Below are 13,351 nucleotides of genomic sequence, written 5' to 3' on the forward strand. Positions count from 1 at the left end.
TCCTCCTCACCTCACCAGGTCAGGTCTGTGTTTTATTAATAGAGATAAGAGTGATGCCATGTGACCTCCCAGAATCCTCCTCACCTTTCCGGTCAGGTCTGTGTTTTATTAATAGAGATAAGAGTGATGCCATGTGACCTCCCAGAATCCTCCTAACCTCTCCGGTCAGGTCTGTGTTTTATTAATAGAGATAAGAGTGATGTCATGTGACCTCCCAGAATCCTCCTCACCTCTCCGGTCAGCAGGTAGATGATCTCCAGGGTGAGGTTTAGTATCCTCTCAGTCATGTCAGTCTGATCCTCCTCCATCCTCATTGATGTGGTCATGTGATCTATGCGGGTTTCTCTGTAGATTGATAATGGAGAATTATCTGGACTGTACTGGTTTTACAGGATGGGAACTTTAATGCAAATTCAGTTGAATTCAATAGGGAGAGAGTATTGAAATTCAGTTCTGCCCATTTTTGAAAGCTAAGGATTGACAAACGAAGTGTCCCATACCCTGTTCTGTAGTGATGAAGAGATCAGCGGGAGGAACCATGGAGCTCTGTGGAGGACCAGGAGATCGGCGCTCCCCAGTTGGGTCGGTTTCTGAAGAAGACTTCAGCCGGCACCGGAGCTCCGTTCAAAGAGGTCAGAATTCACCTTTACAGGGAAACCTTCTATTTGGGTTGGACGTTTGGTGACAATGTGATCAGTTACACCCACTTATGTTTTAGGTCACCATTACTTTTCTTTTATACCGGTGTTTTCACTTCAATGCAGCAAATCGTCTAAAATCTGCAGAAATACCGAGAGATAGAAACACTTTGGCCAGATAAATAGAATATCGATTTGTCTGTGTGTACATCAGACTGAGAAAAGGGACATTTAAAGGGCAACACGGGATAGAACAATTTGGTTCCCAATAAAGGACAGTGACGAGAGCTATGATAAAATAATATCGTATTACCTCCTCTGCTGCCAGTTCCTGCAATGTCTTCCCTCTAATTCCTCTCACCGCACTTCCTATTTTTACCTGACATCACTTCCGGTCTTCCATAGAGACTTCCTGTCTGGGTATAAGTGAGATCACCACCATGTGGAGCTCAGAGGAACTGCAACCTCGAGAAATGCCTCGTAGTGTGACCACGGGCCTTGTGCCGTGTGTTTGTGTACTGTATATTATTATTATATAGTATTTATATAGTGCTGACAGTTTACGCAGCGCTTTACAACTTGAGGGTAGACAGTACAAATACAATACACTTTAATACAGTAGGAATCAGAGGGCCCTGCTCGTATATCCTTATTGATGGGGTCATCTCCACTCCCACCAAGGGGGTATGAATATATAAGACATGTGACATCCCTGAGTCCACCCCTAGTAACCAATCAGTGATTATTCATCCCCCTTCATTTTTTTTTTAAGCCATGTTTCTGCGTTTACCCCCTTTTGTCAGGATCTGGATCTGAACCTTCGACCTCTGTGGTGTGTGGCTCGTCTCACTATATTACCAGAGATGCAGGACAGCTCCTTGCCTGATTCTTTGGACAACCTTACTTTGTATCTTGTTTCTGGTCCTCCCATGAACTTCCTGATTTAAGCCATATCTCTGCATATTCTGTTCGACAGATTTTTGTGCTCTCTCCAGCCGATACTCCTTTACATAACTGCTGCTGCCCTTATCTTCGCTACCCCTCTTTATTGACCCTTGGTTTCTTCATAGACTACTCTTCTGTCTGATCCCATCCAGCCTGACTCCACTGACTCTCCGCCTGATGCTCAGCCTGACTCCACTGACTCTCCACCTGATGCCCAGCCAGACGCTGCTGACTCTCCACCTGATGCCCAGCCGGACTCCACTGACTCTCCACCTGATGCCCAGCCTGACTCTACTCCTGCTGCCCAGCCCGACTCTGCTGACTCTCCACCTGATGTCCAGCCTGACTCCACTGACTATCCTCTTTCTGCCCAGCCTTACTCCACTGACTCTCCTCTTTCTGCCCAGTCTGACTCCACTGACTATCCTCCTTCTGCCCAGCCTGACTCCACTGACTATCCTCCTTCTGCCCAGCTTGACTTCACTGACTCTCCTCCTTCTGCCCAGCCTGACTCCACTGACTCTCCTCCTGGCAGGGCCTGGATTCAAACTCGGGTCCTCGGTTGCTTCTGGCAGTGCTTCCTCTTGCTGAGCTATCCAGCAGCAAATACCTATGCATTCTTGATCTGTGTGGTGACCTAGACCTTGTCCAGTCTCCTTGCCCAGCCTTCTCTAAACTCTGAACCTTTGGCCACTCCTTTGAACTTCCTATTTAAACCTGATCTGGGAACTTCCAGATACCAGATTATTGTGCTTTTGCCAAGATCTAGTTGTGTGGTTCATCCGCCTGAATCTTCTACTTACGTACCGACCTCAAGCTACGTTCCAGGGCTACGCCTCTGCCTGCTGCCATATTGCTCCTCAATGCTTGTGTACGGATCTTCGGCTAACGACTATGACTGCTCATCTGCTTGCTCCCTTACTCTGGCTGATCTCCTGTGTACCTGACCCAGTATATATATTATTTCAAAAGCACAGCAACATATACTCAGATCATGAATTGATCATAATAGAGTCAACACTATTCCGTTCTGAAAGATACATATCTCCCTTCTACACCCATTTGGGGTAAATCTTCTCAATTCCGGTATGGGTACACCCTTGCTTGTCTTTGTTTCTCCCCCCCTTCCTTCCCCTCTCACCTTCTTAACCCACTCCTCCCCCCTCCCCCATCCAGGGAAACATGCTGGCATGTTCCCCTGTTATATTTTCCATATAGATTTCCATATATAGCCACTTCCGAGATACCTGAGTAATCAGTTCCATAGATAGGAATTACATAAGTAAACCACACCTAATCTTACACAAGGAAAACATTCCTATCGGAATTCATACTGTTAGTTACTATATTCAACTAAATGTTTGTGAAATACATACATTTGAACTCCTCTCTGGTTCTTGTCTCTACGATACTATGTTTGTTCGATTTGTTACTAAAGTTGTTAATATTGGATCACCGAGAATGTTGATTGGAATGACCCAACTGTTGTACCTTTTTCTAATGTGTACCTGGTTCAATAAAGCTTTTTGGAAAAAAAAAATATATATTACTGATTGGGCTGAGTGGAGAGATTTTGGTTGATTTTGCAGTGAAATTACACATTTTCACAGGATTCTTGTGGTAATTAGCCTTTAATTTGCAACTTAAGAAAAAGTTGCTTGAAAATAACTCTCTCCCGTGATAAAAAAAAACCTTATCATGTAGCTTTGCAAGACCTGTGACACCACTGAGTCCACCCCAAGTAACCAATCAGTGATTACCCATCCCCCTCTGTTTATGAGCCAAGTTCCTGCCTTTACCTCTTTTGTAGGTTTTGTCTGGATATTGGTTTTAACTGGCAACCTCTGTGGTGTCTGGTTGTGGCTCGTCTCCCTGTGCCACCAGGGATGCAAGACAGCTCTTTGCCTGATTCCTTGGACAACTTTACTTTGTACCATTTCTGGTGAACGTTAAACCCTTTAACTCCTCCCATAAGCTTCCTGGTTTAAGCCATGTCTCTGCACTTCCTGTTTGCCATATTATTGTGCTTTTTCAAGATGATATCTTGCTCCTTTGCATAACGGCCTTATCTTTGCTACCAATCCTTATCCACCCTTGGCTTGTTCAAGGACTACTCTTCTGTCTGATCCCATCAGGGTTGATAGATAGGAGGTGAGACATTAGCAGAAGGGTGAAATCAGAGAATATGGGTAAAGGGTGAGGCAATAACTAACGAGATACCTCAATTACAAATAAACATAATATCACAGCAAAAATTAAGTTACAAAATGAAAATTATATACACAAAATTCAGCAACCTGCTGAGCAGAATGGGAGATGCTAATGTTTTTTAGGTGTGAGAACTTAGTTGGTGTTCCAGAAAAAAGGCTTTACTCCTCACAAGACTGGGCTGTTTGTATTCATGCTGATCCTCTTGTTTAGAGGGACACCGGACATAGAAAAGATGGAGGGGGGTTTCTCAATGTTATATGTCATGTGAAAGTGAGGAAGAATGATGATTTTGTGGGTGGAGATATAGTTGGTGTTCCAGAAACACGGCTTGACTCCTCACAAGACTGGGCTGTTTGTATTCATGCTGAATCTCTTGTTTAGAGGAACACGGGACACAGAAAAGATTGAAGCGGGTTTCTCTATGTTAGATGTGATGTGAAAGTGAGAAAGAGAGATGACCAGTTCCAGAAACACGGCTTGACTCCTCACAAGACTGGGCTTTTTGTATTCATGCTGATCTTCTTGTTTAGAGGGACACGGGACATAGAAAAGATTGAAGTGGGTTTCTATATGTTAGATGTGATGTGAAAGTGAGAAAAAGAGATGATCTTGTGGTTGGAGATGTAGTTGGTGTTCCAGAAACATGGCTTGACTCCTCACAAGACTGGGCTGTTTGTATTCATGCTAATCCTCTTGTTAGATGTGATGTGACAGTGAGGAAGAAAGATGATCTTGTGGTTGGAGATGGTGATGGTGCAGAGGAGGAATTACGGGTGGAATTGCTAGATGGGTCTATGAACTGATGGACTTATTATTGGAGTCTACTACAGAAGTCTTGAAATTTATGAGAAGGGGGAGAGTCGGCTGTTCCAACAAGTACAAGCTGGTAAAACCAAACTACTAAAACACAAGATTAAAGCCTCGTACACACGCGTCGAAATTCGGCAGGCAATTTTCGTCCGACGACCGATCTGCCGACTTTCGGCTTGTTAGTATGATGCTTCCGACAACCGACTCCAACTTTTCGGCCGAAAAAAATCTGGTGTGCAGGCTATAAAATTTTTGTCCGCCGTCAAAACACGGCCGATTTTCGTGCAGTCAGTACAGATTTCGACAGGGAAAAATCGAATAAGCAAGTCTGGGCATGCTCAGAGAAGAAAGAACACAAAGAAAGCAAACCAACACATGACATCACTTCTGAAGTAGAATTTTGTCGAGCGAGAAAATTCGTATGCAGTCTAGGCACATTCCAACCAACAAAACACCACTCTGGACAAAAGACGGACGATCGGTCGGCCGATAATCGTTGCGTGTGTACTAGGCTTTAGACTAAAACTAAACTCTACAGGATGGGCCTTACTTGTAGTGTTAGAAAAAGGAAAAGAACATTTCATCATACAAATCTGAAGGCAAACTTTTATCAATCAACTTACAAAGAATATAATGAGATTAGGAAAATAAATATTTAATCCTCATTTGTTTTATACTAAACAATGTGTTAATATATTTGCCTATTTCACAGATAAATATAAAATTTAACATCGGATAATGCCACATTTTACATTTTCTCCCAGCGGGTGGTGCTCTCCAAGCAAATAAAGCTTCCTGTACAGGCTGATAACTATTACACTGAATTGTCCTGTCATGTAGTCTGATCTCCCCTTCTCTTCATCCACAAGCAATATCTAGCTATTCTCTCACCATGATGTCTTCCTTTGAAGCTTCTGCTGAAGAACAGAATACACTGCTAGAGGGACTCAACCAGCAGGGACACCCTCTCCTTCTCTCTCCTAGAGGGACTCAACCAGCAGGGACACCCCCTCCTTCTCTCTCCTAGAGGGACCCAACCAGCAGTGACACCCCCTCCTTCTCTCTCCTAGAGGAACCCAACCAGCAGGGACACCCTCTCCTTCTCTCTCCTAGAGGGACCCAACCAGCAGTGACACCTCCTCCTCTCCTAGAGGGGTCCAACCAACAGTGACACCCCCTCCTTCTCTCTCCTAGAGGGACCCAACCAGCAGTGACACCTCCTCCTTCTCTCTCCTAGAGGGACCCAACCAGCAGTGACACCCCTCCTTCTCTCTTCTAGAGGGACCCAAACAGCAGTGACACCTCCTCCTTCTCTCTCCTAGAGGGACCCAACCAGCAGTGACACCCCTCCTTCTCTCTCCTAGAGGGACCCAACCAGCAGTGACACCTCCCCCTTCTCTCTCCTAGAGAGACCAAACCAGCACTGACACCCCCTCCTTCTTTCTCCTAGAGGGACACAACCAGCAGTAACACCTCCTTCTCTCTCCTAGCAGCCAGACAGAACTTTGAAGTCTTTAGTGATCTCTGATTTCCTTATAAAGTGTTTCTTTTATGATAAAGATCAGAGGAGCTCTCAGCTACGTGTTTTCTGTGTATATCAAGGTGTGCTTCTTCCCAGTGTGAGATCTCTGATGTACAGCAAAATATGATTCCTATAGACTATAGACTATTCCCGCACTCAGGACACTACTATACCTTGAGGGTTGTGTGGGTTCTCTGATGTATGGTAAGACAATTCTTCTTTGAGAAACATTTCCCGCACTCAGTGCAGGAGTATGGCTTCTCCCTTATCTGAGATCTTTGCTGTTTCTGCACGTGCCGTATCTGATGCTGGGTAACATAGGACTTGCATGAAAAACTTTTTCCACACTCAGGACAGCAATACGGCTTCTCACCTGTGTGAGACCTCTGATGTTCTTTAAGACGAAACTTTCGTGAAAAATGTTTCCCGCACTCAGGGCAGGAATACGGTTTCTCCCCCGTGTGACATCTTTGATGTACACCAAGTGCTGCTTTGCTTGAAAAACATTTCCCGCACTCAGGGCAGGAAAACGGCTTCTCGCCTGTGTGACATCTTTGATGATTAATAAGTACTGATTTCAGTCTATAAGATTTTCCACATTCGGGGCAGACATGTGGCTTCTCGCCGGTGTGCAGTCTCTGATGACTAGAAAGCTTGGACTTAATTGAAAAACATTTCCCGCACTCGGGACAGGAATATGGCTTCTCCCCCGTGTGATATCTTTGATGTACAACAAGTCCTGATTTGTTTGAAAAACATTTCCCACACTCGGGGCAGGAAAACGGCTTTTCCCCCGTGTGAGATCTTTCGTGTACAACAAGTCCCGATTTGTCAGAAAAACGTTTCCTGCACTCAGCACAGGAATACGGCTTCTTCCCCGTGTGAGAGCTTTGATGTAAAACAAGGTCTGATTTCTGTGGAAAACCTTTCCCACACTCAGGGCAGGAATACGGCTTCTCACCTGTGTGGGATCTGTAATGGATGTTTAGCTTTGACTTACAAAGAAAACTTTTCCCACACTCAGGGCAGGAATACGGCTTCTCACCCGTGTGAGATCTCTGATGTCTGACCAGTTTTGATTTATATAGGAAACATTTCCCGCACTCAGAACAAGAATAATATTCCCCCACTCTGCGATATCCCTGATGTATATAAACACCTGAATCAGAGCAAAAAATTTCCCCGTGTTCAAAACAGCAAAATTCCTTCTCCCCCTTCATTTCAGTATCATCCCTCACAGTACGAGGTTGCTCAGAGTCAGAGGGATTCCATGGACTATCCACACTGTGAAGTCCACCATCCATAGTGGAGCTCATTGTCTTTTCTCCTCCACAATCTCCTGTGATGTCCTCATCTTCCATTTTACAACCTGGAGATAAAGTGAGACGATCCTTTGAGGGTTTCTCCATGGCGTGTCCTGGAAAAATATAAAAACATCATCAATAGATCTGAGAGGGTTAGTTCACTTCCATCAAGATTCCATCTGGATCAGGTATATATGAGTGAGCAGATGTTCTCTGTGGATGTCCCAACCAGCTGGGACTCTTCCCCTCTTCAGTCCTTTGGTCCTCCTCCCAGATCACTTCTACATTTACACAGCCTCGTCAGAAGAGCAGGAACCAATGGGGACTGGGAGGTCCATGCTCTTCACACAACCACAAGCCTAGACACTGATAAGAAGGTCAAAGTTCAGACTTGCAGACCCTTTACCATAGAACAAGTGACCATACGCCTAGGCTTCTGGTGATATGCAGCACTGGAGGGAGCCATCAGCAGTATTTCCTCTTGGAGAGATAAGTGTTTCAGTCTCTGTTACGCCTTACTTTTTATCCCAACAAGACTAGTAATAGAGTTTTATGGTGACATTTAGCTATAAGTCTGCTGGAAGAAGATCGACCAACCTAAGAAAGGCTCAATCTGTATTCTCATATCTGTGCTACTGTAACTAGGAGTGACACACAACCTAATACTGCCAGCTGAACCCCAGGACGGGTATCAGTACAGGGAGGTGACAATTATCAACCTATTATTCGCTGATATCACTCAGCTCCCACCCTACTCTGGACCAATCAGTGTGCCGTAACAGAGCAGAGATAAGAGAAGAATATATTATGGGTCACCTGTGCTGATCTCTGTAGGAGTGTCCTCCTCTATGAATGTCCTCGTCATTCCAGCCTCCTCCGTATATTGCTGATCATCCCTCACATACGTCTCTTCTACTTCACCCTCGACTTTCATGTTCATCAGATCTTCACCCTACACCAACAGAATGGCAGAAAATAACATCTGTAACATAGAAGTATTTATGATGTGAGATCACATAGAAAATATCATCTTGTAGAGTCCACACATCGTCTCCACATGTCAGAGTGTTCAATCACTTTATGTTCCCGACCCTCAACTCCACTGGGTAGAGGAGGGGTTTTACAGAGGCTGATTTAAAACGTTTCTGTTTGCCAGTGTCCAAACTTCTTGTAAGGGTATAACCCAAATGTATATGAATACCTGTGCCCTTCAATGACTAAAGAAAGGAAAACATCTCCATAATATAAGTATTGATGATGTGTTCTAGACCCTCAACTCCACCATCCTGATGATGGTGAGGGATGGTGTGACCTTCCTGAATGGAATCCCGGGAATATAGAGGGCGAGGACATCTCTCTGCTGGGTTCCTGTTATTAGGTGGCTCCATCATAATGTCCTCGTACAGATCTTTATGTTCCTCAGAAAGCTCCTTCAACACACCATACATCAGATCCTCCACTTTATACTCTTCTTAAACAACAATATTATCATCCTGGAGGCTTCCTCTCTGAATATATAATAAAACATTGTTGAGGAATTCTGAACCCAACAGTCAGGGCTACAGGCCTGGTGGTCATGGTCTTGTTGCCCTCAGCTTCTCCAACCTTGTTGGGAATCTTCTGAACCCAATAGTCAGGGCTTCAAGCCTGGTGGTCATTGTCTTGTTATCCCCAGGTTATCCAACCTTGTTGGGAATCTTCTACACCCAACAGCTAGGGCTACAGGCCTGGCGGTCATGGTCTTGTTGCCCTCAGCTTCTCCAACCTTGTTGGGAATCTTCTGAACCCAACAGTTAGGGCTACAGGCCTGCTGGTCACGGTCTGGTTGCCCTCAGCTTCTCCAACCTTGTTGGGAATCTTCTGAACCCAACAGTTAGGGCTACAGGCCTGGTGGTCATGGTCTTGTTGCCCTCAGCTTCTCCAACCTTGTTTGGAATCTTCTGAACCCAACGGTCAGGATTACAGGCCTTGTGGTCATGGTCTTGTTGCCCCCAGGTTATCCAACCTTGTTGGGAATCTTCTGAACCCAACAGTCAGGGCTACAGGCCTGGTGGTCATGGTCTTGCTGCCCTCAGCTTCTCCAACCTTGTTGGGAATCTTCTGAACCCAACAGTCAGGACTACAGGCCTGGTGGTCATGGTCTTGTTGCCCTCAGCATTGCCAACCTTGTTGGGAATCTTCTGAACCCAATAGTCAGGGCTTTAAGCCTGGTGGTCATGGTCTTGCTACCCCCAGGTTATCCAACCTTGTTGGGAATCTTCTGAACCCAACAGCTAGGGCTACAGGCCTGGCAGTCATGGTCTTGTTGCCCTCAGCTTCTCCAACCTTGTTGGGAATCTTCTGAACCCAACAGCCAGGGCTACAGGCCTGGTGGTCATGATCTTGTTGCCCTCAGGTTCTCCAACCTTGTTGGGAATCTTCTGAACCCAATAGTCAGGGCTACAGGCCTGGTGGTCATGGTCTTGTTGCCCTCAGGTTCTCCAACCTTGTTGGGAATCTTCTGAACCCAATAGTCAGGGCTACAGGTCTGGTGGTCATAGCCCTGTCTTGTTGCCCTCAACTTCTCCAACCTTGTTGGGAGTCAATACAGAAGAATATGTTGTCATTAGAAAGGTATAGTTTGTTACGTGAGGGCCAGTAAGAGAGGCTCTAGGTTATCTTGCTCCAACTGAGCCTGTTATGGTTGTATTCTGGAAATGTAGAGTTTTGGAGATCCAGAGGGAATAGGTAAGTGAGTTTGGCTGATAATGATGGGGGTGGGGCATATGTTAATGGGCCTCTTTGCATAAATGATCAAAATTTGTTATAATTATACATATCCTTAAATGTAAACTATTTAGCACTTTCCTCTTTGCAGTTAAAGCGCCACATATATGAGTTCAATAGACTCGGATGATATTTTCAAGCACACATTGCCTGGATTCTTCTACAACATTCATCATAGGAAACATGCTTGTGTATAAATTATAACTACCAAATATCATTCATTATCTACCTGATCTTGTTGTGTGTAGTTGTGATCTTCCTGTGTGGAATCCCGGGAATACAGAGGGCAGGGACATCTCTCTGGTGGGTTTCTGTAGCTGGATGACTCCACCATGGTGTCCTGGTACAGATCTTTGTGTCCTTCTGGAAACTCTGACTCCTCCGTCACCCCATCCTCATCATCCTCCTTCTTTATTTCTTCTTTAATATCAACTTTAGAATCTCTCAGGTTTCCAGTCTGAATATATAATAAAAATGACATCAATGGTAACAATGCAGATAATGTACAGATCCTAATGATACTATCAGTGATTGTTCCTCATCTACCTGATGATGGTGGGGGATGGTGTGACCATCCTGTGTGGATTCCTGGGAATACAGAGGACGGGGACATCTCTCTGGTGGGTTCCTGGTATTAGGTGACTCCATTGTGACATCCTTGTGTCCTTCTGAAAACTCTTTTATCACTCCATATTCCTCATCCTCCTCTTTAAACTCTTTTTTAATATCAATATTATAATTAATGAGATTTCCACTCTGGATATATAAAAAGAAAAATTAATTGTAACAAACATGCTTGTGTTTAAATCATAGCTACCAATAACTGTTATTCATCTACCTGATGATAGTGAGGGATGGTGTGACCTTCCTGTGTGGAATCCCGGGAATACAGAGGACGGGGACATCTCTCTGGTGGGTTTCTGTTACTAGGTGGCTCCATCAAATCCTTGTGTCCATCTGAATGTTCCTCCATCACACCATCCTTCTCTTCATTAATACTAATATTATTATCCATGATGCTTCCTTTTTGAATCTATAATACAACATTCATTGTAAACACATGTTTGTATAGTAATCATAACTACCAATAATTGTTCATCACCTACCTGATCATGTTGTGCATTGTTCTCATTATCCTGTGTGTCCATCATGACGCCCCCGTAGAGATTCTTGTGTCCTTCTAAATACTCCCACTCCTCCATGGAGAAATAGACAGTGACATCCTGACACCTTATAGGAACCTGACACACACAATGATACAGTCACCATCCAGACACATCCCTTGTCTGTTACTGGGTATCAGGGCCGGGACAAGGGGTAGGCAGGAGGGACAGTTGCCCTTGGTGCAATCGTTTATTGCAGGGATGGGGGGGGGCGCCTTTACCCTAACCCTAAGGGAAGGGGGGGGCAGAGTTTGGCATCTTTGCGCTGGGTGCAATAGTTTATTGCAGCAATGGGGGGCGCCTTGACCCTAATTCTAAGGGAAGGGGGGCACAGTTTGACATCCTTGCCCTGGATGACCTTGCCCCGGCACTGCTGGGTATTGTCCCAGAATTCCCGGCATCGCTCACCTCTCCTGTCAGCAGCTCCATCATCTTCCTGGTGAGGTCTAGTTTGTTTAAGATTATAGTTTATAAGTTTATTAATATGCAGCTATTGTTAGAATCAAAGCTTTTTGTATCCACTACTTGCCCTGTGGAGTCACTGTACTCCTGGGAAGGGCAAAGCCTACAGTTTATTGGTTGCTTTCCTAAATCCACTCTGATGAAGACCAAATGTTGGATAAAGTCTTCTTCGGAAACCAACTCATCCCAGAGTGTTGATGTCCTGGTCTCCTCTCCCCCAGCGCTGTGTAGTTTGAAGCCTGATGGCCTCAACCTCACTACTCTGTCCCTGTACCGTATCCCTGTACCATGTCAAAGAGATCAACAAGAGGAACTGCAGAGCTCTGTGGAGGACCAGGAGATCAGCACTCCTTGGTCATGTCAGTTCCTTCCTGAAGAAGACTTTAGCCAGCATTGGAGCTCCATGGTCCCGTACTGTGTCTGTGTATCATGTCCCATACCCTCTCCTGTACCATGCCTTGAAGTGATGAAGAGATCAGTAGGTGTAACCAGAGAGCTCTGTGGAGAACCAGGAGATCAGCACTCCTTGGTAATCCAGTTCCTTCCTGAAGAAGACTTCAGCCAGCATTGGAACTCCATGTTCCTGTACTGTGTCTGTGTATCATGTCCCATACCCACTCCTGTACCATGTCTTGTAGTGATGAAGAGATCAGTGGAAGTAACCAGAGAGCTCTGTGGAGGACCAGGAGTTAAGCACTCCTTGGTCATGTCCGTTCCTTCCTGAAGAAGACTTCAGCCAGCATTGGAACTCCATGTTCCCGTACTGTGTTGGTGTATCATGTCCCATTCCTCTCCTGTACAATGTCTAGTAGTGACGAAAATATACTATTTATCGGGATGATGGCCACCCACAATGGGTATTGAGTGATAGGTCCTACCAATTCAAGTAGTGATGAAAAGATCAGTGGGAGTAACCAAAGAGCTCTGTGGAGGACCAGGAGATCATCACTCCTTGGTCATGTCCGTTCCTGAAGAAGACTTTAGCCAGCATTGGAGCTCCATGTTCCCGTACTGTGTCGGTGTATCATGTCCCATACCCTCTCCTGTACCATGTCTTGTAGTGATGAAGAGATCAGTGTGAGTAACCAGAGAGCTCTGTGAAGGACCAGGAGATCAGCACTCCTTGGTAATGTCCGTTCCTGAAGAAGACTTCAGCCAGCATCCGAGCCCCATTCAGAGAGGTACGAATTTACCCTTACAGGGAAATCTTTTATTTGGGATTGACATTTGGTTAAACCTTTCTTATATTTTAGTATGTTCAGTTCAATACGGGGAATAGTCTGAGAGCAATAGAAACATTTTGGGCAGATAAATAGTCTATTTATTTGTCTGTGTGTATATCAGACTGAAAATAGGGCAATTTAAAGGGGAAAGATGGACAGAACAATCAGGATCCTAATAATAGAGAGGGACGTGAGCTATGATAAAATATGATCTTATTACCTCCTTTGTTTCCAATTCCAGCAATGTCTCCTCTCTACTTCCTCGTATTTCACCTCTCGTCTAGAACTTCCTGTCTTTATCCTTACA

General features: G+C 44.9%; 3 protein-coding genes across 3 annotated transcripts in view; all 3 read right to left on the bottom strand.

Annotated features, from left to right (window-relative positions):
- LOC309562773 (uncharacterized protein) overlaps positions 1–7,540 on the bottom strand; it is a 94,037-nt gene extending 86,497 nt beyond the window's left edge. The window contains exon 1 of the mRNA XM_082267077.1: positions 6,300–7,540. Within this exon, the coding sequence (XP_082123203.1) occupies positions 6,300–7,535 (1,236 nt within the window). The 5' untranslated portion in view covers positions 7,536–7,540. The remainder of the gene's footprint in view (positions 1–6,299) is intronic.
- The window catches only part of LOC309562850 (uncharacterized protein), a gene marked incomplete at its 5' end in the record, with an annotated part of 71,299 nt that extends 60,401 nt beyond the window's left edge, over positions 1–10,898 (bottom strand). Inside the window, 2 exons of the mRNA XM_082267167.1 lie at positions 8,247–8,382; positions 10,743–10,898. Of these exons, the coding sequence (XP_082123293.1) occupies positions 8,247–8,382; positions 10,743–10,844 (238 nt within the window). The remainder of the gene's footprint in view (positions 1–8,246; positions 8,383–10,742) is intronic.
- The window catches only part of LOC309562622 (uncharacterized protein), a gene marked incomplete at its 3' end in the record, with an annotated part of 500,517 nt that overhangs the window by 280,259 nt on the left and 206,907 nt on the right, over positions 1–13,351 (bottom strand). The window contains exon 6 of the mRNA XM_082266875.1: positions 11,035–11,183. Within this exon, the coding sequence (XP_082123001.1) occupies positions 11,035–11,183 (149 nt within the window). The remainder of the gene's footprint in view (positions 1–11,034; positions 11,184–13,351) is intronic.

This window comes from Pelophylax lessonae (genome assembly GCF_965119305.1).
Source record: "Pelophylax lessonae genome assembly, chromosome: 9".
In the NCBI taxonomy this organism is placed as follows: Eukaryota; Metazoa; Chordata; class Amphibia; order Anura; family Ranidae; genus Pelophylax; species Pelophylax lessonae.